This window comes from Oncorhynchus masou, chromosome 22 (genome assembly GCF_036934945.1).
Source record: "Oncorhynchus masou masou isolate Uvic2021 chromosome 22, UVic_Omas_1.1, whole genome shotgun sequence".
Taxonomy (NCBI): Eukaryota; Metazoa; Chordata; class Actinopteri; order Salmoniformes; family Salmonidae; genus Oncorhynchus; species Oncorhynchus masou.
In genome coordinates this window covers 5,851,965-5,879,464 of record NC_088233.1, presented here as the reverse complement: position 1 = coordinate 5,879,464, position 27,500 = coordinate 5,851,965, and the positions used below count along the sequence as shown (strand labels likewise).

At 44.3% G+C, this 27,500-nt stretch overlaps 1 protein-coding gene across 1 annotated transcript in view; it reads left to right on the top strand.

Moving 5' to 3' along the window:
* Positions 1-27,500, top strand: part of LOC135509775 (dual oxidase 2-like) — a 43,610-nt gene that overhangs the window by 7,961 nt on the left and 8,149 nt on the right. Inside the window, 17 exon segments of the mRNA XM_064930675.1 lie at positions 441-531; positions 748-850; positions 1,923-2,095; positions 3,044-3,219; positions 3,508-3,626; positions 4,254-4,398; positions 4,704-4,755; positions 4,977-4,992; positions 15,992-16,194; positions 16,687-16,872; positions 17,642-17,867; positions 18,600-18,693; positions 18,990-19,165; positions 19,478-19,550; positions 19,805-19,885; positions 24,560-24,738; positions 26,057-26,287. Of these exon segments, the coding sequence (XP_064786747.1) occupies positions 441-531; positions 748-850; positions 1,923-2,095; positions 3,044-3,219; positions 3,508-3,626; positions 4,254-4,398; positions 4,704-4,755; positions 4,977-4,992; positions 15,992-16,194; positions 16,687-16,872; positions 17,642-17,867; positions 18,600-18,693; positions 18,990-19,165; positions 19,478-19,550; positions 19,805-19,885; positions 24,560-24,738; positions 26,057-26,287 (2,324 nt within the window).

Below are 27,500 nucleotides of genomic sequence, written 5' to 3'. Positions count from 1 at the left end.
ACACCTCAGATTTCTTCAGGCTACTCCCATAGGGCCCCTGAGTGGCGCAGCGGTCTAAGGCACTCATTTCAGTGGTAGGGGCGTCACTACAGACCCTGCTTCGATTCCAGGCTGTATCTTAACCTGCCATGATTGTGAGTCCCATAGGGCGGCGCACAATTGGCCCAGTCTCTCCCTGGGTAGGCCGTCGTTGTAAACAAGAATTTGTTTCTTAACTGACTTGCCTCGTTAAAATAAAGGTAAAACTCTATATTTGTGGTGTTGTTTTGTTCTAAGAAACAACGGCCCCCTTTAATGCTGCGTTTGTGTCAACATTCATATATTAACAGCTCATTTGTGTCAACATTCATATATTAACAGCTCATTTGTGTCAACATTCATATATTAACAGCTCATTTGTGTCATCGTGACTTTTTCCTACTTCCTTCTGTTGGCCACAGGAACAGAACATGCCACTTTCAGAAGGTTGTCAACGTCGACGGGAGCACGTCGCCAGCCATTCGCCTGTGTAACAGCTTCTGGAACCGGCAGGTAAACCCATTGATCCATATATGTAAGAAAAACACATCAAATTGTAAAAATAAATAAATTGTTTTGTCATTTATTGTAGCCTGGTCCCAGATATGTGTTTAGTTGTCTGTCCGACTCATACGGCCATTTTAAATGTAATGCATCACTGATCTGGGACCAGGCGGTATCTGCTACCTACTTTATATGTACCGGTGTTGAGACAGTTGTCTGTTGTAGAACCCCAACCTGAAGTCCGGACAGGATATAGATCGACTGCTTATGGGCATGACCTCGCAGATCGCGGAGAGAGAGGACAACGTCATCGTGGAAGACTTGAGAGGTTATTAACGATTACTTTCAGTTTTAAAGGGTCTTTTTTAAGGCCTTGTACCGGCACGTGGCTTTACATGGTCAGAAGTGGAGAGGAGTTGTCTCTGTCTGGACGCTTCGGTACAGTATGAAGAAAACATGTGACGTTTCAGTTGTCATAGCTACAGCTGTTATAGTTGAGTGAATCAAATCAGATTGTTATTTGTCACATGCGCCCGAATACAACACCTCACAGTGAAATGCTGAATACAACAGGTGTAGTAGACCTTACAGTGAAATGCTGAATACAACAGGTGTAGTAGACCTCACAGTGAAATGCTGAATACAACAGGTGTAGGTAGACCTTACAGTGAAATGCTGAATACAACAGGTGTAGTAGACTTTACAGTGAAATGCTGAATACAACAGGTGTAGTAGACCTTACAGTGAAATGCTGAATACAACAGGTGTAGTAGACTTTACAGTGAAATGCTGAATACAACAGGTGTAGTAGACCTCACAGTGAAATGCTGAATACAACAGGTGTAGTAGACCTTACAGTGAAATGCTGAATACAACAGGTGTAGGTAGACCTTACAGTGAAATGCTGAATACAACAGGTGTAGTAGACCTTACAGTGAAATGCTGAATACAACAGGTGTAGTAGACCTTACAGTGAAGTGCTGAATACAACAGGTGTAGTAGACCTCACAGTGAAATGCTGAATACAACAGGTGTAGTAGACCTTACAGTGAAATGCTGAATACAACAGGTGTAGGTAGACCTTACAGTGAAATGCTGAATACAACAGGTGTAGTAGACCTTACAGTGAAATGCTGAATACAACAGGTGTAGTAGACCTTACAGTGAAGTGCTGAATACAACAGGTGTAGTAGACCTCACAGTGAAATGCTGAATACAACAGGTGTAGGTAGACCTTACAGTGAAATGCTGAATACAACAGGTGTAGTAGACCTCACAGTGAAATGCTTACGTACGAAGCCCCTTAACCAACAATGCAATTTTAAGAAAAAAATAAAAAACATTTTATAAAATAAAATAAATAAATATTGATGTATATTGGTGGGCCTTCTCCCCACTAGATTATATGTACGGGCCTCTGCGGTTCTCGCGGTCGGACTTGGTGGCTCTGACGGTGCAGAGAGGCCGAGACTTTGGCCTGCCCAGCTACAACCAGGTCAGAGAGGGGCTGGGCCTGGTCCCTGTAGAGAGGTGGGGAGACATAAACCCTCAGCTCAACACCACCAACCCACAGGTACTATCAGAACTTATTACGCAATGCTCATGAATGTTTTCTGGATGGGTTATTAATGTGTTTACGTAAGTCCATACAGTACGTGCTGTTAATGAGAAGGAGGTTTTATTTGCCAATGATCGTGGTAGTGTATGTGGTTGGTTAACCTACTCATGACTCAGAGGGGATTCAACTACTGGTCTGAGATCAGTCAGAACCACAGGGAGGGGATTCAACTACTGGTCTGAGATCAGTCAGAATCACAGGGAGGGGATTCAACTACTGGTCTGAGATCAGTCAGAGCCACAGGGAGGGGATTCAACTACTGGTCTGAGATCAGTCAGAGCCACAGGGAGGAGATTCAACTACTGGTCTGAGATCAGTCAGAGCCACAGGGAGGGGATTCAACTACTGGTCTGAGATCAGTCAGAATCACAGGGAGGGGATTCAACTACTGGTCTGAGATCAGTCAGAGCCACAGGGAGGGGATTAAACTACTGGTCTGAGATCAGTCAGAGCCACAGGGAGGAGATTCAACTACTGGTCTGAGATCAGTCAGAGCCACAGGGAGGGGATTAAACTACTGTTCTGAGATCAGTCAGAACCACAGGGAGGGGATTAAACTACTGCTCTGAGATCAGTCAGAACCACAGGGAGGAGATTCAACTACTGCTCTGAGATCAGTCAGAGCCACAGGGAGGGGATTAAACTACTGGTCTGAGATCAGTCGGAGCCACAGGGAGGGGATTAAACTACTGGTCTGAGATCAGTCAGAACCACAGGGAGGAGATTCAACTACTGCTCTGAGATCAGTCAGAGCCACAGGGAGGGGATTAAACTACTGGTCTGAGATCAGTCGGAATCAGTCTCTATCTCTAAACTGGAGTTGTTTCCTGGAGGTCTCCTATTGCTGTGCTGCAGTGAATAACCTACCCTCTCTATTCTGTCTCGACCTTACTGGATCTATAGCTATTCAGGGACCTGGCAGACCTGTACCACGGGGATATCTCTAAACTGGAGCTGTTTCCTGGAGGTCTCCTGGAGTCTGTGGACGGTCCTGGTCAGGTCTTCTCCTCTATCATACTGGACCAGTTTAATCGCATCAGGAATGGAGACCGCTTCTGGTTCGAGAACACACAGAACGGGTAGGAACAGGGTCAAATGTAAACCTCACACGCTAATCGTATGAAACTGTTACCGCTTGGTTGAACCTCGATTTCCTGCCGTTCTCACGTTTCGCTCGGAAGCTTGGATGGATACCTGTGAGAACGTAAGCCACGAATAAAATAAACAATAGCCTGGTGTTGAACTCGACTTTGAACTGAGGAAACTGTCAAGACTAATGTCTGTTATGATCAGCTTTGATTCACTGTTTTGGGTGACGTCATCATAACGGTCACAGTCGATCTAACTCCTTCTGGTTGTTCCTCAAGTCTGTTCACAGCTGAAGAGCTGCAGGCCATTCGCAACACAACCTTTCATGACGTCATTACAGCGGTCACCGGCGCGGAGGCTGAGGACATACAGAGAAGAGTCTTCTTCTGGAAGGATGGTAAAGATCGTGTCCTCTTTAAATGTATAATTTTTGTGGTATTGCCAATACAAATAAGCAACGAAACCACAGTATTCCCTGTTGCTCCAAAATGTTGACTGCTGCTGGTATAGTAACAAATCTCCCTGTGTCCCTGTCTGTCTGTCTGTCTGTCTGTCTGTCTGTCTGTCTCTCTCTCTCTCTCTCTGTCTGTTTGTCTCTCTCTCTGTCTGTCTGTCTGTCTGTCTGTCTGTCTGTCTGTCTGTCTGTCTGTCTGTCTGTCTCTCTGTCTGTCTGTCTGTCTCTCTGTCTGTCTGTCTGTCTGTCTGTCTGTCTGTCTTTCTGTCTGTCTCTCTGTCTGTCTGTCTGTCTGTCTGTCTGTCTGTCTGTCTGTCTGTCTGTCTGTCTCTCACTCTGTCTGTCTGTCTGTCTGTCTGTCTGTCTGTCTGTCTGTCTGTCTCTCTCGCTGTCTGTCTGTCTGTCTGTCTGTCTGTCTGTCTGTCTGTCTGTCTGTCTCTCTCGCTGTCTGTCTGCTGTGTGATGTTTTACTGTGTGATGTTATTTGTGTGATGTGTCAGTGTGTGATGTGTCAGGTTAGGTACTGTGTGATGTGTCAGGTTAAACTGTCTGTCTGTCTGTCTGTCCCAGGTGACCCTTGTCCCCAGCCCTCTCAGGTCACAACCTCTGAGCTCCACCCCTGCACCAAAGCCACCAAGCTCAACTACTTTGACGCAGGGAGTAAAGCTGGCTTCGGCATCCTAGTCATCTGCCTGTTCCTCTTTCCCGTTGGTCGGTATCCGATGTTAATCCACGTTTTACATGAGGTTATTTTGATAGTCATATCCAGAGGGACTTGCGATCAGTTCATTTATTTAAAGTAGGTTAAACATCCCAAATATCATTTTTTTTGACAGGGGAAAACAATAGCAAGTAAAACATTTTAAAATAGCAGATTTTGATACACAAGCATTTTGACCATAGCCGTGGTGAACTTCCCTGAGTGATTCTCTGTTGACTACATTGTTCCCCTGCCAGTGAGCTTCAGGTTAGGTACTGTGTGATGTGTCTCATGTGCTCTTGTGATGTGGCCTACTTCAGAAAGGCCAAGTTTATGTGTCAGGTTAGAAGTTCCAGAAGTGTGATGTGTCAGGTTAGGTGAGTGTGATGTGTCTTAGGTACGTGTGATGTGTCAGGTTAGGTACTGTGTGACAACAAAGGAACCCCCTGTACTGTGTGATGTGTCAGGTCAGGTTAGGTACTGTGTGATGTGTCAGGTACTGTGTGATGTGTCAGGTTAGGTACTGTGTGATGTGTCAGGTTAGGTACTGTGTGATGTGTCAGGTCTGTGTGATGTGTTAGGTGATGTGTCAGGTGTGTGATGTGTCAGGTACTGTGTGATGTGTCAGGTTAGGTACTGTGTGATGTGTCAGGTTAGGTACTGTGTGATGTGTTAGGTTAGGTACTGTGTGATGTGGTCTGTGTGATGTGTCAGGTACTGTGTGATGTGTCAGGTACTGTGTGATGTGTCAGGTTAGGTACTGTGTGATGTGTCAGGTACTGTGTGATGTGTCAGGTTAGGTACTGTGTGATGTGTCAGGTTAGGTACTGTGTGATGTGTCAGGTTAGGTACTGTGTGATGTGTCAGGTTAGGTACTGTGTGATGTGTCAGGTTAGGTACTGTGTGATGTGTCAGGTTAGGTACTGTGTGATGTGTCTGTACTGTGTGATGTGTCAGGTACTGTGTGATGTGTCAGGTTAGGTACTGTGTGATGTGTCAGGTTAGGTACTGTGTGATGTGTCAGGTTAGGTACTGTGTGATGTGTCAGGTTAGGTACTGTGTGATGTGTCAGGTACTGGTGATGTGTGAGGTACTGTGTGATGGTTAGGTACTGTGTGATGTGTCAGGTTAGGTACTGTGTGATGTGTCAGGTTAGGTACTGTGTGATGTGTCAGGTTAGGTGTGATGTGTCAGGTTAGGTACTGTGTGATGTGTCAGGTTAGGTACTGTGTGATGTGTCAGGTTAGGTACTGTGTGATGTGTCAGGTACTGTGGATGTACTGTGTGATGTGTCAGGTTAGGTACTGTGTGATGTGTCGGGTTAGGTACTGTGTGATGTGTCAGGTACTGTGTGATGTGTCAGGTTAGGTACTGTGTGATGTGTCAGGTTAGGTACTGTGTGATGTGTCAGGTTAGGTACTGTGTGATGTGTCAGGTTAGGTACTGTGTGATGTGTCAGGTACTGTGTGATGTGTCAGGTAGGTACTGTGTGATGTGGTTAGGTACTGTGTGATGTGTCAGGTTAGGTACTGTGTGATGTGTCAGGTACTGTGTGATGTGTCAGGTTAGGTACTGTGTGATGTGTCAGGTTAGGTACTGTGTGATGTGTCAGGTACTGTGTGATGTGTCAGGTTAGGTACTGTGTGATGTGTCAGGTACTGTGTGATGTGTCAGGTTAGGTACTGTGTGATGTGTTAGGTACTGTGTGATGTGTCAGGGTAGGTACTGTGTGATGTGTCAGGTTAGGTACTGTGTGATGTGTCAGGTTAGGTACTGTGTGATGTGTCAGGTTAGGTACTGTGTGATGTGTCAGGTTAGGTACTGTGTGATGTGTCAGGTTAGGTACTGTGTGATGTGTCAGGTACTGTGTGATGTGTCAGGTTAGGTACTGTGTGATGTGTCAGGTTAGGTACTGTGTGATGTGTCAGGTACTGTGTGATGTGTCAGGTTAGGTACTGTGTGAGGTTAGGTACTGTGTGATGTGTCAGGTTAGGTACTGTGTGATGTGTCAGGTTAGGTACTGTGTGATGTGTCAGGTTAGGTACTGTGTGATGTGTCAGGTAGGTACTGTGTGATGTGTCAGGTTAGGTACTGTGTGATGTGTCAGGTTAGGTACTGTGTGATGTGTCAGGTTAGGTACTGTGTGATGTGTCAGGTACTGTGTGATGTGTCAGGTACTGTGTGATGTGTCAGGTACTGTGTGATGTGTCAGGTTAGGTACTGTGTGATGTGTCAGGTTAGGTACTGTGTGATGTGTCAGGTTAGGTACTGTGTGATGTGTCAGGTTAGGTACTGTGTGATGTGTCAGGTACTGTGTGATGTGTCAGGTTAGGTACTGTGTGATGTGTCAGGTTAGTGTGATGTGTCAGGTTAGTACTGATGTGTCAGGTTAGGTACTGTGTGATGTGTCAGGTTGTGATGTGTCAGGTTAGGTACTGTGTGATGTGTCAGGTTGTGTGACTGTGTGATGTTAGGTACTGTGTGATGTGTCAGGTTAGGTACTGTGTGATGTGTCAGGTTAGGTACTGTGTGATGTGTCAGGTTAGGTACTGTGTGATGTGTCAGGTTAGGTACTGTGTGATGTGTCAGGTTAGGTACTGTGTGATGTGTCAGGTACTGTGTGATGTGTCAGGTTAGGTACTGTGTGATGTGTCAGGTACTGTGTGATGTGTCAGGTTAGGTACTGTGTGATGTGTCAGGTTAGGTACTGTGTGATGTGTCAGGTTAGGTACTGTGTGATGTGTCAGGTTAGGTACTGTGTGATGTGTCAGGTTAGGTACTGTGTGATGTGTCAGGTTAGGTACTGTGTGATGTGTCAGGTTAGGTACTGTGTGATGTGTCAGGTTAGGTACTGTGTGATGTGTCAGGTTAGGTGTGTGATGTGTCAGGTAGGTACTGTGTGATGTGTCAGGTTAGGTACTGTGTGATGTGTCAGGTTAGGTACTGTGTGATGTGTCAGGTTAGGTACTGTGTGATGTGTCAGGTTAGGTACTGTGTGATGTGTCAGGTACTGTGTGATGTGTCAGGTTAGGTACTGTGTGATGTGTCAGGTTAGGTACTGTGTGATGTGTCAGGTTGTGTGATGTGTCAGGTTAGGTGTGATGTGTCAGGTGTGTGATGTGTCAGGTTAGGTACTGTGTGATGTGTCAGGTTAGGTACTGTGTGATGTGTCAGGTTAGGTACTGTGTGATGTGTCAGGTTAGGTACTGTGTGATGTGTCAGGTACTGTGTGATGTGTCAGGTTAGGTACTGTGTGATGTGTCAGGTACTGTGTGATGTGTCAGGTACTGTGTGATGTGTCAGGTTAGGTACTGTGTGATGTGTCAGGTTAGGTACTGTGTGATGTGTCAGGTACTGTGTGATGTGTCAGGTTAGGTACTGTGTGATGTGTCAGGTTAGGTACTGTGTGATGTGTCAGGTAGGTACTGTGTGATGTGTCAGGTTAGGTACTGTGTGATGTGTCAGGTTAGGTGTGATGTGTCAGGTAGGTACTGTGTGATGTGTCAGGTTAGGTACTGTGTGATGTGTCAGGTTAGGTACTGTGTGATGTGTCAGGTTAGGTACTGTGTGATGTGTCAGGTTAGGTACTGTGTGATGTGTCAGGTTAGGTACTGTGTGATGTGTCAGGTTAGGTACTGTGTGATGTGTCAGGTTAGGTACTGTGTGATGTGTCAGGTTAGGTACTGTGTGATGTGTCAGGTTAGGTACTGTGTGATGTGTCAGGTTAGGTACTGTGTGATGTGTCAGGTTAGGTACTGTGTGATGTGTCAGGTTAGGTACTGTGTGATGTGTCAGGTACTGTGTGATGTGTCAGGTTAGGTACTGTGTGATGTGTCAGGTTAGGTACTGTGTGATGTGTCAGGTTAGGTACTGTGTGATGTGTCAGGTACTGTGTGATGTGTCAGGTTAGGTACTGTGTGATGTGTCTGTGTGATGTGTCAGGTTAGGTACTGTGTGATGTGTCAGGTTAGGTACTGTGTGATGTGTCAGGTTAGGTACTGTGTGATGTGTCAGGTTAGGTACTGTGATGTGTCAGGTTAGGTACTGTGTGATGTGTCAGGTTAGGTACTGTGTGATGTGTCAGGTTAGGTACTGTGTGATGTGTCAGGTTAGGTACTGTGTGATGTGTCAGGTTAGGTACTGTGTGATGTGTCAGGTACTGTGTGATGTGTCAGGTACTGTGTGATGTGTCAGGTTAGGTACTGTGTGATGTGTCAGGTTAGGTACTGTGTGATGTGTCAGGTTAGGTACTGTGTGATGTGTCAGGTTAGGTACTGTGTGATGTGTCAGGTGTCAGGTAGGTACTGTGTGATGTGTCAGGTTAGGTACTGTGTGATGTGTCAGGTTAGGTACTGTGTGATGTGTCAGGTTAGGTACTGTGTGATGTGTCAGGTTAGGTACTGTGTGATGTGTCAGGTTAGGTACTGTGTGATGTGTCAGGTTAGGTACTGTGTGATGTGTCAGGTAAGGTACTGTGTGATGTGTCAGGTACTGTGTGATGTGTCAGGTTAGGTACTGTGTGATGTGTCAGGTTAGGTACTGTGTGATGTGTCAGGTACTGTGTGATGTGTCAGGTTAGGTACTGTGTGATGTGTCAGGTACTGTGTGATGTGTCAGGTTAGGTACTGTGTGATGTGTCAGGTTAGGTACTGTGTGATGTGTCAGGTTAGGTACTGTGTGATGTGTCAGGTACTGTGTGATGTGTCAGGTTAGGTACTGTGTGATGTGTCAGGTTAGGTACTGTGTGATGTGTCAGGTTAGTGTGATGTGTGGTTAGGTGTGTGATGTGTCAGGTTAGGTACTGTGTGATGTGTCAGGTTAGGTACTGTGTGATGTGTCAGGTTAGGTACTGTGTGATGTGTCAGGTTAGGTACTGTGTGATGTGTCAGGTACTGTGTGATGTGTCAGGTACTGTGTGATGTGTCAGGTTAGGTACTGTGTGATGTGTCAGGTTAGGTACTGTGTGATGTGTCAGGTACTGTGTGATGTGTCAGGTTAGGTACTGTGTGATGTGTCAGGTTAGGTACTGTGTGATGTGTCAGGTTAGGTACTGTGTGATGTGTCAGGTTAGGTACTGTGTGATGTGTCAGGTTAGGTACTGTGTGATGTGTCAGGTTAGGTACTGTGTGATGTGTCAGGTACTGTGTGATGTGTCAGGTTAGGTACTGTGTGATGTGTCAGGTTAGGTACTGTGTGATGTGTCAGGTTAGGTACTGTGTGATGTGTCATGTTAGGTACTGTGTGATGTGTCAGGTTAGGTACTGTGTGATGTGTCAGGTTAGGTACTGTGTGATGTGTCAGGTACTGTGTGATGTGTCAGGTTAGGTACTGTGTGATGTGTCAGGTACTGTGTGATGTGTCAGGTTAGGTACTGTGTGATGTGTCAGGTTAGGTACTGTGTGATGTGTCAGGTACTGTGTGATGTGTCAGGTTAGGTACTGTGTGATGTGTCAGGTTAGGTACTGTGTGATGTGTCAGGTACTGTGTGATGTGTCAGGTTAGGTACTGTGTGATGTGTCAGGTACTGTGTGATGTGTCAGGTTAGGTACTGTGTGATGTGTTAGGTACTGTGTGATGTGTCAGGTACTGTGTGATGTGTCAGGTTAGGTACTGTGTGATGTGTTAGGTACTGTGTGATGTGTCAGGTACTGTGTGATGTGTCAGGTTAGGTACTGTGTGATGTGTCAGGTACTGTGTGATGTGTCAGGTACTGTGTGATGTGTCAGGTTAGGTACTGTGTGATGTGTCAGGTTAGGTACTGTGTGATGTGTCAGGTTAGGTACTGTGTGATGTGTCAGGTACTGTGTGATGTGTCAGGTTAGGTACTGTGTGATGTGTCAGGTTAGGTACTGTGTGATGTGTCAGGTACTGTGTGATGTGTCAGGTACTGTGTGATGTGTCAGGTTAGGTACTGTGTGATGTGTTAGGTACTGTGTGATGTGTCAGGTTAGGTACTGTGTGATGTGTCAGGTACTGTGTGATGTGTCAGGTCAGGTACTGTGTGATGTGTCAGGTCAGGTACTGTGTGATGTGTTAGGTACTGTGTGATGGTAGGTACTGTGTGATGTGTCAGGTTAGGTACTGTGTGATGTGTCAGGTTAGGTACTGTGTGATGTGTCAGGTTAGGTACTGTGTGATGTGTCAGGTTAGGTACAGGTTAGGTACTGTGTGATGTGTCAGGTTAGGTACTGTGTGATGTGTCAGGTTAGGTACTGTGTGATGTGTCAGGTTAGGTACTGTGTGATGTGTCAGGTACTGTGTGATGTGTCAGGTTAGGTACTGTGTGATGTGTCAGGTTAGGTACTGTGTGATGTGTCAGGTTAGGTACTGTGTGATGTGTGATGTGTCAGGTTAGGTACTGTGTGATGTGTCAGGTTAGGTACTGTGTGATGTGTCAGGTACTGTGTGATGTGTCAGGTTAGGTACTGTGTGATGTGTCAGGTTAGGTACTGTGTGATGTGTCAGGTTAGGTACTGTGTGATGTGTCAGGTTAGGTACTGTGTGATGTGTCAGGTTAGGTACTGTGTGATGTGTCATGTGTGTGTCAGGTACTGTGTGATGTGTCAGGTTAGGTACTGTGTGATGTGTCAGGTTAGGTACTGTGTGATGTGTCAGGTTAGGTACTGTGTGATGTGTCAGGTTAGGTACTGTGTGATGTGTCAGGTTAGGTACTGTGTGATGTGTCAGGTTAGGTACTGTGTGATGTGTCAGGTTAGGTACTGTGTGATGTGTCAGGTTAGGTACTGTGTGATGTGTCAGGTTAGGTACTGTGTGATGTGTCAGGTTAGGTACTGTGATGTGTCAGGTTAGGTACTGTGTGATGTGTCAGGTTAGGTACTGTGTGATGTGTCAGGTTAGGTACTGTGTGATGTGTCAGGTTAGGTACTGTGTGATGTGTCAGGTACTGTGTGATGTGTCAGGTTAGGTACTGTGATGTGTCAGGTTAGGTACTGTGTGATGTGTCAGGTTAGGTACTGTGTGATGTGTCAGGTTAGGTACTGTGTGATGTGTCAGGTACTGTGTGATGGTCAGGTTAGGTACTGTGTGATGTGTCAGGTTAGGTACTGTGTGATGTGTCAGGTCAGGTACTGTGTGATGTGTCAGGTTAGGTACTGTGTGATGTGTCAGGTAGGTACTGTGTGATGTGTCAGGTTAGGTACTGTGTGATGTGTCAGGGTACTGTGTGATGTGTCAGGTTAGGTACTGTGTGATGTGTCAGGTTAGGTACTGTGTGATGTGTCAGGTGTGTGATGTGTCAGGTTAGGTACAGGTTAGGTACTGTGTGATGTGTCAGGTACTGTGTGATGTGTCAGGTTAGGTACTGTGTGATGTGTCAGGTTAGGTACTGTGTGATGTGTCAGGTAGGTACTGTGTGATGTGTCAGGTTAGGTACTGTGTGATGTGTCAGGTCAGGTACTGTGTGATGTGTCAGGTTAGGTACTGTGTGATGTGTCAGGTTAGGTACTGTGTGATGTGTCAGGTACTGTGTGATGTGTCAGGTTAGGTACTGTGTGATGTGTCAGGTACTGTGTGATGTGTCAGGTTAGGTACTGTGTGATGTGTCAGGTTAGGTACTGTGTGATGTGTCAGGTTAGGTACTGTGTGATGTGTCAGGTTAGGTACTGTGTGATGTGTCAGGTTAGGTACTGTGTGATGTGTCAGGTTAGGTACTGTGTGATGTGTCAGGTTAGGTACTGTGTGATGTGTCAGGTTACTGTGTGATGTGTCAGGTTATGGTACTGTGTGATGTGTCAGGTTAGGTAGTGTGATGTGTCAGGTTAGGTACCGTGTGATGTGTTAGGTTAGGTACCGTGTGATGTGTTAGGTACTGTGTGATGTGTTAGGTACTGTGTGATGTGTCAGGTTAGGTACTGTGTGATGTGTCAGGTGCTGTGTGATGTGTCAGGTTAGGTACTGTGTGATGTGTCAGGTACTGTGTGATGTGTCAGGTGCTGTGTGATGTGTCAGGTTAGGTACTGTGTGATGTGTCAGGTTAGGTACTGTGTGATGTGTCAGGTTAGGTACTGTGTGATGTGTCAGGTTAGGTACTGTGTGATGTGTCAGGTTAGGTACTGTGTGATGTGTCAGGTTAGGTACTGTGTGATGTGTCAGGTTAGGTACTGTGTGATGTGTCAGGTTAGGTACTGTGTGATGTGTCAGGTTAGGTACTGTGTGATGTGTCAGGTTAGGTACTGTGTGATGTGTCAGGTTAGGTACTGTGTGATGTGTCAGGTTAGGTACTGTGTGATGTGTCAGGTTAGGTACTGTGTGATGTGGTTAGGTACTGTGTGATGTGTCAGGTTAGGTACTGTGTGTCATTAGGTACTGTGTGATGTGTCAGGTTAGGTACTGTGTGATGTGTCAGGTTAGGTACTGTGTGATGTGTCAGGTGATGTGTCAGGTTAGGTACTGTGTGATGTGTCAGGTTAGGTACTGTGTGATGTGTCAGGTTAGGTACTGTGTGATGTGTCAGGTTAGGTACTGTGTGATGTGTCAGGTTAGGTACTGTGTGATGTGTCAGGTTAGGTACTGTGTGATGTGTCAGGTAAGGTACTGTGTGATGTGTCAGGTTAGGTACTGTGTGATGTGTCAGGTACTGTGTGATGTGTCAGGTTAGGTACTGTGTGATGGGTACTGTGTGATGTGTCAGGTTAGGTACTGTGTGATGTGTCAGGTACTGTGTGATGTGTCAGGTTAGGTACTGTGTGATGTGTCAGGTTAGGTACTGTGTGATGTGTCAGGTACTGTGTGATGTGTCAGGTTAGGTACTGTGTGATGTGTCAGGTTAGGTACTGTGTGATGTGTCAGGTTAGGTACTGTGTGATGTGTCAGGTACTGTGTTAGATGTGTGATGTGTCAGGTTAGGTACTGTGTGATGTGTCAGGTACTGTGTGATGTGTCAGGTTAGGTACTGTGTGATGTGTCAGGTTAGGTACTGTGTGATGTGTCAGGTACTGTGTGATGTGTCAGGTTAGGTACTGTGTGATGTGTCAGGTTAGGTACTGTGTGATGTGTCAGGTTAGGTACTGTGTGATGTGTCAGGTACTGTGTGATGTGTCAGGGTAGGTACTGTGTGTGTCAGTTAGTACTGTGTGATGTGTTAGGTACTGTGTGATGTGTCAGGTGTGTGAGGTTAGGTACTGTGTGATGTGTCAGGTTAGGTACTGTGTGATGTGTCAGGTTAGGTACTGTGTGATGTGTCAGGTACTGTGTGATGTGTCAGGTTAGGTACTGTGTGATGTGTCAGGTTAGGTACTGTGTGATGTGTCAGGTTAGGTACTGTGTGATGTGTCAGGTACTGTGTGATGTGGTTAGGTACTGTGTTAGGTACTGTGTGATGTGTCAGGTTAGGTACTGTGTGATGTGTCAGGTACTGTGTGATGTGTCAGGTACTGTGTGATGTGTCAGGTTAGGTACTGTGTGATGTGTCAGGTGTGTGTCATGTGTGATGTGTCAGGTTAGGTACTGTGTGATGTGTCAGGTTAGGTACTGTGTGATGTGTCAGGTTAGGTACTGTGTGATGTGTTAGGTACTGTGTGATGTGTCAGGTTAGGTACTGTGTGATGTGTCAGGTTAGGTACCGTGTGATGTGTCAGGTACTAGTGTGATGTGTCAGGTTAGGTACTGTGATGTGTCAGGTTGGTACTGTGTGATGTGTCAGGTACTGTGTGATGTGTCAGGTTAGGTACTGTGTGATGTGTCTCCTGTGTGATGTGTCAGGTCCATGTGTGTGTCTCTCTCTCTCCATCTCTCCTCTCTGTCTCTCCTCTCCATCTCTCCTCTCTGTCTCTCCATCTCTCCTCTCTGTCTCTCCTCTCTGTCTCTCCTCTCCATCTCTCCTCTCTGTCTCTCCATCTCTCCTCTCTGTCTCTCCTCTCTGTCTCTCCTCTCCATCTCTCCTCTCCGTCTCTCCTCTCTGTCTCTCCTCTCCGTCTCTCCTCTCCGTCTCTCCTCTCCATCTCTCCTCTCTGTCTCTCCATCTCTCCTCTCTGTCTCTCCTCTCTGTCTCTTCTCTCCGTCTCTCCTCTCCATCTCCCCTCTCTGTCTCTCCTCTTCATCTCTCCTCTCTGTCTGTCCTCTCTGTCTGTCCTCTCTATCTCTCCTCTCCGTCTCTCCTCTCCATCTCTCCTCTCCGTCTCTCCTCTCCTCTCCGTCTCTCCTCTCCTCTCCATCTCTCCTCTTCATCTCTCCTCTCCGTCTCTCCTCTCTTTCTTGTCTCCGTCTCTCCTCTCGTTCTCTCCTCTCTGTCTCTCCTCTCCATCTCTCCTCTCTGTCTGTCCTCTCTATCTCTCCTCTCCATCTCTCCTCTCTGTCTGTCCTCTCCGTCTCTCCTCTCCATATCTCCTCTCCATCTCCCCTCTCCGTCTCTCCTCTCCGTCTCTCCTCTCCGTCTCTCCTCTCCATCTCTTCTCTCTGTCTCTCCTCTTTGTCTCTCCTCTCCTCTCCATCTCTCCTCTCCGTCTCTCCTCTCCATCTCTCCTCTCCATCTCCCCTCCGTCTCTCCTCTCCATCTCTCCTCTCCATCTCCCCTCTCCGTCTCTCCTCTCCGTCTCTCCTCTCCATCTCTCCTCTCCATCTCCCCTCTCCGTCTCTTCTCTCCGTCTCTCCTCTCCGTCTCTCCCTCTCCGTCTCTCCTCTCCGTCTCTCCTCTCCATCTCTCCTCTCCATCTCCCCTCTCCGTCTCCCCCTCTCCGTCTCTCCTCTCCATCTCTCCTCTCTGTCTGTCCTCTCTATCTCTCCTCTCCGTCTCTCCTCCTCATCTCTCCTCTCTGTCTGTCCTCTCCATCTCTCCTCTCCATCTCCCCTCTCCGTCTCTCCTCTCCGTCTCTCCTCTCCGTCTCTCCTCTCCGTCTCTCCTCTTCGTCTCTCCTCTCCATCTCTCCTCTCCATCTCCCCTCTCATTCTCCCCTCTCTGTCTCTCCTCTCCATCTCTCCTCTCTGTCTGTCCTCTCTATCTCTCCTCTCCATCTCTCCTCTCTGTCTCTCCTCTCTATCTGTCCTCTCCGTCTCTCCTCTCCTTCTCTCCTCTCCGTCTCACCTCTCCTCTCCTCTCCGTCTCTCCTCTCCGTCTCTCCTCTCCGTCTCTGCTCTCCGTCTCTCCTCTCTTTCTTGTCTCCGTCTCTCCTCTCTGTCTCTCCTCTCTGTCTCTCCTCTCCGTCTCTTCTCTCCGTCTCTCCTCTCCGTCTCTCCTCTCCATCTCTCCTCTCCATCTCCCCTCTCCGTCTCTCCTCTCCATCTCTCCTCTCTGTCTGTCCTCTCTATCTCTCCTCTCTGTCTCTCCTCTCCATCTCTTCTCTCCGTCTCTCCTCTCCGTCTCTCCTCTCTGTCTCTCCTCTCTTGTCTCCGTCTCTCCTCTCTGTCTCTCCTCTCCGTCTCTTCTCTCCATCTCTCCTCTCCATCTCTCCTCTCCATCTTCCCTCTCTGTCTCTCCTCTCCATCTCTCCTCTCTGTCTGTCTGTCCTCTCCTTCTCTTCTCTCCATCTCTCCTCTCTGTCTCTCCTCTCATTCTCTCCTCTCCATTTTTCCTCTCCTTCTCTGCTGTGGTTCGTCTCTCTTCTCCGTCTCTCTTCTACATCTCTTCTCTGCATCTTTCCTCTTCTCTCTCCAGCTTGTGAGTGGCAGGGCCCTAAGAAGCCCTTACGTCCAGTCAATCTGTTGGTGGATGATAAGAGGAGACTGCAGGTGTTTGACCAGTCTGGACCCGCTCAACGGTCACTCAGCCTTGGTTCCCAGACCCACCTAGACGTCCTGCTGTCCAGTGACTATTACTGCAGAGCTCTGCTGATGAAAGCACCCAAAGAGTATGACCTGGTGAGTGATTAACAGGGGACAAATAAGAAAGAGCATGGGATAGAGAGAGAGGGAGGGAGAGAGAGATAGGGGGTGGAAAGAGAGAGAGAGAGAGAGGGAGAGAGAGCTAGGGGGTGGAAAGAGAGAGAGAGAGATAGGGGAGTGGAAAGAGAGAGAGAGAGAGAGAGGGGGGGGATAGGGAGAGGGAGGGAGCGAGCGAGAGAGAGAGAGAGAGAGAGATAGGGTGTGGAAAGAGGGAGAGAGAGAGAGAGAGATAGGGGAGTGGAAAGAGGGAGAGAGAGAGAGAGAGAGAGGGAGAGGGAGAGGGAGGGAGAGAGAGATAGGGGGTGGAAAGAGAGAGAGAGAGAGAGAGAGAGGAAGGGAGAGAGAGAGAGAGAGAGAGAGATAGGGGGGTGGAAAGAGAGAGAGAGAGAGAGGGAGACAGAGAGAGAGAGAGAGAGAGAGAGTGTGTATGTATGTGTTTAAACTCTGTTTGTTGTGGTCTGTCTCCAGGTGCTGTTCTTTGAGGACGAGGGCCAGCGTGGAGAGTTTGTCCGGTATCTTCGCTCTGAGGTGACAGACGGTGGACAGGAGCTGGCGGTGAGGGACATGACAGAGAAGGAGTTACTGAGAGAGGCAGTGACCAGAGACCAGAGGACTCAGATAGTTGAGACCTTCATCAGGAGTGCCTTTGCCAAGGTACTGTAATATGGTGATTTAGGAGACGTTTTACTGTAATATGGTGATTTAGGAGACGTTTTACTGTAATATGGTGATTTAGGAGACGTTTTACTGTAATATGGTGATTTAGGAGACGCTTTACCGTAATATGGTGATTTAGGAGATGCTTTACTGTAATATGGTGATTTAGGAGACGTTTTACTGTAATATGGTGATTTAGGAGACGCTTTACTGTAATATGGTGATTTAGGAGACGTTTTACTGTAATATGGTGATTTAGGAGACGTTTTACTGTAATATGGTGATTTAGGAGACGCTTTACCGTAATATGGTGATTTAGGAGATGCTTTACTGTAATATGGTGATTTAGGAGACGTTTTACTGTAATATGGTGATTTAGGAGACGCTTTACCGTAATATGGTGATTTAGGAGACGTTTTACTGTAATATGGTGATTTAGGAGACGCTTTACCGTAATATGGTGATTTAGGAGATGTTTTACAGTAATATGGTGATTTAGGAGATGCTTTACTGTAATATGGTGATTTAGGAGATGCTTTACTGTAATATGGTGATTTAGGAGATGCTTTTATCCAATGCCACTTACAGAACTGTCAACAACCCTGGTGCTCAGTACGGATAGACGTTCTGTACCCATAGCATTGCTAACGCCATTCTCTAACCCACTGAGCCATTCAATGTGACCACCATTAACAATCCCAATGACACCAGGCTAAGCATACGTATTGACTTCAACCCAGAGTTAAAACAGATCCCCATCCTATAGGTCCTGGAGATAGAGAGGGCTGGTGTCAGAGACCGGAGCGGTGCGTCCTGTAGGAAGACCCGGGAGGCCCTGCAGACTGAGCTGACAGGAACTGAGTTTGCAGACGCTCTGGGACTCAAACCGGACTCGCTCTTTGTCGACTCCATGTTCACGCTGGCCGACAAGGACGGAAACGGATACCTCTCCTTCCAGGAGTTCCTCGATGTCATCGTCATTTTCATGAAAGGTATAGGATGTGGAAGCATATTCACAGCATTTGAATATGAATTAATACATGAATAGATGAATGTGTGAATACACTAATATGTGACTACATGAATACGCTAATATGTGACTACATGAATACGCTAATATGTGACTACATGAATACACTGATATGTGACTACATGAATACGCTAATATGTGACTACATGAATACGCTAATATGTGACTACATGAATACACTAATATGTGACTACATGAATACGCTAATATGCGACTACATGAATACACTAATATGTGACTACATGAATACACTAATATGTGACTACATGAATACACTAATATGTGACTACATGAATACACTAATATGTGACTACATGAATACGCTAATATGTGACTACATGAATACACTAATATGTGACTACATGAATACGCTAATATGTGACTACATGAATACACTGATATGCGACTACATGAATACACTAATATGTGACTACATGAATACACTAATATGTGACTACATGAATACACTAATATGTGACGACATGAATACACTAATATGTGACTACATGAATACACTAATATGTGAAAACATGAATACGCTAATATGTGACTACATGAATACGCGAATATGTGACTACATGAATACGCTAATATGTGACTACATGAATACGCTAATATGTGACTACATGAATACGCTAATACATGAATACGTGAATACATGAATACGTGAATATGTATTTGTGTTTTGTCGTAGGTTCACCAGAGGAAAAATCCAAACTGATGTTCTCAATGCACGACGTTGACGGAGACGGTTTCTTATCAAAAGAGGAATTTTCTGGACTACTTCGGTAAGCGGTACTTTCTTCGTCGTTGGGTCACCCTAAAAAATACAGCCTGGCTTTTGAAGGTACATTACACACTCAGCAGTGGTCCTCTGTAGATGTACAGTACGGCAGGGCCACATCCCAGGCCGTTGGCTGCACACACAAACCCAACATGAAAAGACAAGCGCCGTGCGACGGGTTCCTAACTCTGTCCTAGGAACAGTGGGTTAACTGCCTGTTCAGGGGCAGAATGTCAGCTCGGGGATTTGAACTTGCAGCCTTTCGGTTACTAGGTTACCCTGTCGCCCTCTGTTCTGCAGGTCATTCATAGAGATCTCCAGCAGCCTTCTGTCTAAAGGCCAGGCTGAGGAGGCTATCCAGGCCATGCTACAGGCCGCGGGCTTCAACGAGAAGGAACAGATCAGCTGGGAGGACTTCCACTTCTTGCTCCGGGACCACGAGAAGGAGCTGAAATTTGCCCAGCTCAACATTAAAGGTGACTATACAATAATATAGATAATATAGTATATGAATGGGCATCCATTCATCTGTACGTGTGATTCTTGTGGGAATTGAACCCACAATCTTGGCATTGGTAGATCCACACTTACCAACTGAGCAGAGGCTTTAATCCAGAGAGTTTTAGAGGACAGAGGGGGCGTCCATTCATCTGTACGTGTGATTCATGTGGGAATTGAACCCACAATCTTGGCATTGTGAGATCCACTCTTACCAACTGAGCAGTACAGGACCAAAGGCCTCCTCTGTCCTTGTCTCAGCACTTACCCATAATCCTCTGTATATCTAGGGATGGAAAAGGAGGGAGGAAACAGACTGAGTCGAAACCAACGTGTATCTTTCATCACCCCAGAGAGGAATGGGTAAGATAATAACACCAGGGAGTTATTACAGATTTGACCAACATGTTGATTGTCAGGCTCTTATCAGGGTCGTGGACATGCTAATGATTTTTTAAATGACAGAATGATTGCTTTTTCCAAGTATCCTGTTATTATATTTTGTGACTCAATTACTTCACTCCTTGTCTGCAGGTATGATAACCGTCAGTTTATAAACACTGGGCTTGGTAGTCTAGTGGTCCTTATTTAAAATGGTCATGTCCTCTCTGTCTTAGCTCGCCCTTAGAAGGGGACACGCAGTTCTCCAGCAGCCTGGGGAAAGACGGACAAGGGCTTCGTAGACGACAAAGGAAAAGGTAACTTTAGAGGACAGAGGGTGCACCCGGTCATTTTTGTGTGTTTGATTCTTGTGGGAATTGTGGGACATAAGAGCGTTGTGTTGAACACTGCGATGTTTAACGGTGAGAACCGCAGAATGGTGAACTTACTAAACGACTGAGAGTTGACTGGGCGATATTAGGTTGCTTTTTGTGTAAATATTTTACGTCTGGATTTGATTTTTGTATTTCTTAGCGGCTTTGGGATTAAAATGTACGGTTTTCAAAAACCTATTTTGTGAAGATGACCTGGCAAGAGTTCATTAATGTAATGTGTACATATACAATACAACAGCGAAGGACAACACTTCTCACCTCTAGACGCCTGTCCTCTGACATCCTCATGGTCGGGTGACAGACGAGAGTTCATTTCACTAGTCTGACAACGTGTCCGTGCCGTTAGTGGCCGTGGTGTATATTATAATGTCTCTGTTCCGTGGCGCAGAAGGTTGGCGTCGTGTCCAGAACCTCAGTGGGGTCAAAGCTGGGGTTTAAAAATGTCATCATAGCGATGTCAGACTTCTTGGTACGTGTGTTTCAAGGTGAACATTTCCTCATGACTTCTTATGTCTGAGTAATGAAGTCATCTCTGGCCAACACCAATAGTGGTGATTGATATGTGCTAAATTACACCCTATTCTCTACATAGTAATTTATTTTTTATTTATTTGACTAGGAAAGTCATTGCTCGTATGCTGATTACGTCTACTGTCCTTCCTTAGCTCCTCTGTCCTTCCTTAGCTCCTCTGTCCTTCCTTAGCTCCTCTGTCCTTCCTTAGCTCCTCTGTCCTTCCTTAGCTCCTCTGTCCTTCCTTAGCTCCTCTGTCCTTTCTTAGCTCCTCTGTCCTTCCTTAGCTCCTCTGTCCTTCCTTAACTCCTCTGTCCTTCCTTAGCTCTTCGGAGATGTGTTTTACACTGTAGTGTTTTATATTGTAGTGTTTTATACTGTAGTGTTTTATATTGTAGTGTTTTATATTGTAGTGTTTTATATTGTAGTGATTTATATTGTAGTGATTTATATTGTAGTGATTTATATTGTAGTGTTTTATATTGTAGTGTTTTATATTGTAGTGATTTATATTGTAGTGTTTTATATTGTAGTGTTTTATATTGTAGTGTTTTATACTGTAGTGTTTTATATTGTAGTGTTTTATACTGTAGTGTTTTATATTGTAGTGATTTATATTGTAAATGTCTGACATGTTGTCTGCTGCTTTTTCGTCCAGGTCTTATAGACCTTATAGTCTTTATATCTTATAAAATATATTAACATGAACAATGAGACTAAAAACTTGGGAAAATAAAGGTTAAAAAAAACCAAAACAAGTTCTACTTCAGGGAAGTGTGAGTGATAGCAGTAATTTGGGGGTTACCACGGTTACCTCAGGTTGTGTAAGAGACTTTGGTTGCTCTTGTGCATGACAGTATGTCTGGTGTCTGGAGTGGTGCACCCCAGTGATGCTACCTGCCTCTACTTACCTCCATTAGCAGATAACACAACACTTGAGTTTTGAGCTCTTCAAATATAGGGATTATGCTGGTTTTACCATGCGGTAGAGTACTTAGTATTTACTGTGGGGGAATATTCTCTCTCTTCGGGAGAGAAGAAGAAGAAAAAAAATCAACAAGCATTGTAGATTAATTTACCTCGGTTGATCTAAAAACACAAACTATACATTTAGGCCGCTACACATGAACTCACATTATGTCACGTTCTGACCATAGTTTGGTTATTTGATTCTTGGTTTTTAGTATGGTCAGGGTGTGAGTTGGGGTGGGAAGTCTATGTTTGTTTTTCTATGTTTGGTTTCTGTGTTCGGCCTCGTCTGGTCCTCAATCAGAGGCAGGTGTCGTTAGTTGTCTCTGATTGAGAATCATACTTAGGTAGCCAGGCTTTCACTGTTGGTTTGTGGGTGTTTGTTTCCGTGTGAGTGTTTGGGCCACACGGTACTGTTTCGTATATTTCTCGTTGATTATTTTTTTTTGTTCCAGTGTTCAGTTGGTTTTTATGAATAAATCAATATGGACACTTAGCACGCTGCGTTTTGGTCCGATCCTTCCTCCTCCTCAGACGAAGAGGAGGAAAGCTGTTTCACGTGAACTCAGCACCGTGGAGTCACAACTATACATTTAATACAGTACGTAGGGATCTGTAAGCAGAAAACGTATTTGATTAACAAAAGGTAAACAAATACTTTTGATTTACAGAACTTATTTTTTGTTGTTGTTGCAGTTTTTTTTATATATATATATATTTTTTTACAGCTAATGTCCTGCAATTCCACACATTTTGCCATGAATTATACCAGGTTCACATGATATCTGAATTATACCAGGTTCACATGATATCTGAATTATACCAGGTTCACATGATATCTGAATTATACCAGGTTCACATGATATCTGAATTATACCGGGTTCACATGATGTCTGAATTATACCAGGTTCACATGATATCTGAATTATACCAGGTTCACATGATATCTGAATTATACCAGGTTCACATGATATCTGAATTATACCAGGTTCACATGATATCTGAATTATACCAGGTTCACATGATATCTGAATTATACCAGGTTCACATGATATCTGAATTATACCAGGTTCACATATCTGAATTATACCAGGTTCACATGATATCTGAATTATACCAGGTTCACATGATATCTGAATTATACCAGGTTCACATGATATCTGAATTATACCAGGTTCACATGATATCTGAATTATACCAGGTTCACATGATATCTGAATTATACCAGGTTCACATGATATCTGAATTATACCAGGTTCACATGATATCTGAATTATACCGGGTTCACATGATATCTGAATTATACCGGGTTCACATGATATCTGAATTATACCGGGTTCACATGATATCTGAATTATACCGGGTTCACATGATATCTGAATTATACCGGGTTCACATGATATCTGAATTATACCGGGTTCACATGATATCTGAATTATACCGGGTTCACATGATATCTGAATTATACCAGGTTCACATGATATCTGAATTATACCAGGTTCACATGATATCTGAATTATACCAGGTTCACATGATATCTGAATTATACCAGGTTCACATGATATCTGAATTATACCGGGTTCACATGATATCTGAATTATACCAGGTTCACATGATATCTGAATTATACCAGGTTCACATGATATCTGAATTATACCGGTTCACATGATATCTGAATTATACCGGGTTCACATGATATCTGAATTATACCGGGTTCACATGATATCTGAATTATACCGGGTTCACATGATATCTGAATTATACCGGTTCACATGATATCTGAATTATACCGGGTTCACATGATATCTGAATTATACCGGGTTCACATGATATCTGAATTATACCGGGTTCACATGATATCTGAATTATACCGGGTTCACATGATATCTGAATTATACCAGGTTCACATGATATCTGAATTATACCAGGTTCACATGATATCTGAATTATACCAGGTTCACATGATATCTGAATTATACCGGGTTCACATGATATCTGAATTATACCAGGTTCACATGATATCTGAATTATACCAGGTTCACATGATATCTGAATTATACCAGGTTCACATGATATCTGAATTATACCAGGTTCACATATCTGAATTATACCGGGTTCACATGATATCTGAATTATACCGGGTTCACATGATATCTGAATTATACCAGGTTCACATGATATCTGAATTATACCAGGTTCACATGATATCTGAATTATACCGGGTTCACATGATATCTGAATTATACCAGGTTCACATGATATCTGAATTATACCAGGTTCACATATCTGAATTATACCAGGTTCACATGATATCTGAATTATACCAGGTTCACATATCTGAATTATACCGGGTTCACATGATATCTGAATTATACCGGGTTCACATGATATCTGAATTATACCAGGTTCACATGATATCTGAATTATACCAGGTTCACATGATATCTGAATTATACCAGGTTCACATGATATCTGAATTATACCAGGTTCACATGATATCTGAGTGAGAAGGACTAATACAAATCACACATCATATATCAGACAGCACTGGGACGATTTTGACAAAACTCGGGTGAATGATGCGTCTTGCCATAAAGATCCGTCATTATACAAAACGACACTGATTGGCCCAAGGCGGGAGCTATAGTAATGAACGGACGTTTGTTAGTCACACGATATCTTAATTGGTCCAAAGGAGGAGGAGGAGGAGGAGGGGTGGGCATGTTGACTGTTGCCTTGTTGTGAGATTTTTTTGTTTTTGATTTTATAGGATACAAATTAAATTGGCCAAATGTTTCAGGTCTTTCTTGAGAAAGAGGTCTTTTGACTTCCGTGTAAAATCGAGTTTTTAAAAAAGTTTTCCAACAGTGCTGTGATAAAGACGTTTGCTGTTGAAACACGTTCAGCAATAAATGCCATTGAAGTGAATTATACTGCCGACCTGAACCTTCTTTAATAGTTTCAGTTTAATGAATTATGTTGGGACAATAAAGTTGATCTGAATCCTAATGTTAATCTCCGTCTAACTACCTCTTATCCTCCTCCCAGATCGGGCCTCCAGAGTCCGAAAGTGTATGAATTAATCTCAGTCTAACGACCTCATATCCTCCTCCCAGATCGGGCCTCCAGAGTCCGAAAGTGTACGTGAAACCCAAGAAGGATCGCTCCAGCAGGAACGCCGTCCAGCAGAAGATACAGCACTTCAAACGTTTCATAGAGAACTACCGTCGCCATATTGTCTGTTTCACCATCGTCTACGGCATCACAGCTGGAGTGGCGCTGGAGAGATGCTACTGTGAGTTGTGTTGGTGTGTTGGTGTCTTGTTGTCTTGTTGTGTTGTTGTTGTCTTGTTGTCTTGTTGTGTTGTTGTCTTGTTGTGTTGTTGTTGTTGTTGTTGTTGTTGTTGTGTTTTTGTCTTGTTGTGTTGTTGTTGTTGTTGTTGTTGTGTTGTTGTGTTGTTGTGTTCTTGTCTTCCTCTCTTCTCTCTCTCTCTCTCTCTGGTCTCCTGTTTTTAGCCGGGTACTTCATGAACAACTGCTGGTGTAAAAAGGGCTTTTATAAAATACGTTTGAATGATTGAATTTGACAGCCTGCCTGGTCAAAACAAAACAAAATGTTCGTGTTGTTTGTCCTTTTTGAGCCACTGTAGCAACAACATAGCCAGAAACACTTCCTCAGAATAGTCTTTATAAATCGAAGATAACATACATTTCGACAGGTTTTTTTTTTAGCCGAGGAGGTCTTAGTCGCGCAATTTTACATCTAACTAAGATGTTTTGGCGAAGTATTTCTCAAGTGAAGAAATATGCATGAAAAATATAATTATCTTGTTTCTTGACAACAAACGATTCATTTTCCCCACTCTTATTAGGAGTGGTACTGTTTACCAATCACTGGCTAAGGGGTGTAGGCTACAGAACTTCGACGTGCCAACCAAAAATACATTTGTGTGAGCGAACGACAAAAACGTACATAAATATCACAAAATGTTGTCATAATGTACAGTCTGTGCGAAATGTTTCACCTGGGAAGCGTACAGCAAGCTGACGACGGTCACAAAAGACGGGTTTGTTGACACGACTGATTCACTTAAAGCTGCAACGTGTTCCTATTTTCTCACATAGAAATGTGAGTTATAGAGCTGTCATTCTCACATAAAGCAAGTCTAAGAAGGTATATCTGTTCCATGAGCTCTATTTCTATTACATCTTTTCATTTCAGATCTACAGATCTTCATTTCTACAGTATACTGACTTGTTTTGTCATATAAACTGAAAGAGGTCAACTATTTTAATTTTTAGCAACCGGGAAATGAAGGAGAGATTTTTAGCATAGTGCACTTTTTTAATGGGATATTCATAATTTCATTGAATATTCATGCAATGCAGACTCCATTGCCCTACAAAATGCATCTGAAAATTAAAGGTGTGGTTTAACCAGACACAGATTAAACCTAGTCCTGGACTAAAAAAAAACATACACAATGGAGAATCTCTCTTTTGAAAGTGCTTTTTAATTAAGGACAAGGCATAATCTGCATCTGGGAAACCAGCCCATAGAATAAAAACCACTGGACGAACAGGAAAACAAAAACATCTTGCTGTGTTTTTAGACTATGGTTTGCAGGCAGACTCTTCGGGCGTGCCGGAGACGTCGGCGGTGGGCATAGTGGTGTCGCGTGGTTCGGCGGCGGCCATCTCCTTCCTGTACCCCTACATGCTGCTGACGGTGTGCCGTAACCTCATCACCCTGGGACGAGAGACCTTCCTCAACCGATACATCCCCTTCGACGCCGCTATAGACTTCCACCGCTTCATGGCCATGTCCGCCATCTTACTCACAGGTCAGAGGTCACAGGTCAGACTGACCTTAACCCTAACTCCTAACAGAGATTCAACACTACATACTGGTACTCACTGTAACAGAGATTCAACACTACATACTGGTACTCACTGTAACAGAGATTCAACACTACATACTGGTACTCACTGTAACAGAGATTCAACACTACATACTGGTACTCACTGTAACAGAGATTCAACACTACATACTGGTACTCACTGTAACAGAGATTCAACACTACATACTGGTACTCACTGTAACAGAGATTCAACACTACATACTGGTACTCACTGTAACAGAGATTCAACACTACATACTGGTACTCACTGTAACAGAGATTCAACACTACATACTGGTACTCACTGTAATAGAGATTCAACACTACATACTGGTACTCACTGTAACAGAGATTCAACACTACATACTGGTACTCACTGTAACAGAGATTCAACACTACATACTGGTACTCACTGTAACAGAGATTCAACACTACATACTGGTACTCACTGTAACAGAGATTCAACACTACATACTGGTACTCAGTTTAATATAGATTCAACACTACATACTGGTACTCACTGTAACAGAGATTCAACACTACATACTGGTACTCACTGTAACAGAGATTCAACACTACATACTGGTACTCACTGTAACAGAGATTCAACACTACATACTGGTACTCACTGTAACAGAGATTCAACACTACATACTGGTACTCACTGTAACAGAGATTCAACACTACATACTGGTACTCACTGTAATAGAGATTCAACACTAAATACTGGTACTCAGTTTAATATAGATTCAACACTAAATACTGGTACTCACTGTAACAGAGATTCAACACTACATACTGGTACTCACTGTAACAGAGATTCAACACTACATACTGGTACTCACTGTAACAGAGATTCAACACTACATACTGGTACTCACTGTAACAGAGATTCAACACTACATACTGGTACTCACTGTAACAGAGATTCAACACTACATACTGGTACTCACTGTAACAGAGATTCAACACTACATACTGGTACTCACTGTAATAGAGATTCAACACTACATACTGGTACTCACTGTAACAGAGATTCAACACTACATACTGGTACTCACTGTAACAGAGATTCAACACTACATACTGGTACTCACTGTAACAGAGATTCAACACTACATACTGGTACTCACTGTAACAGAGATTCAACACTACA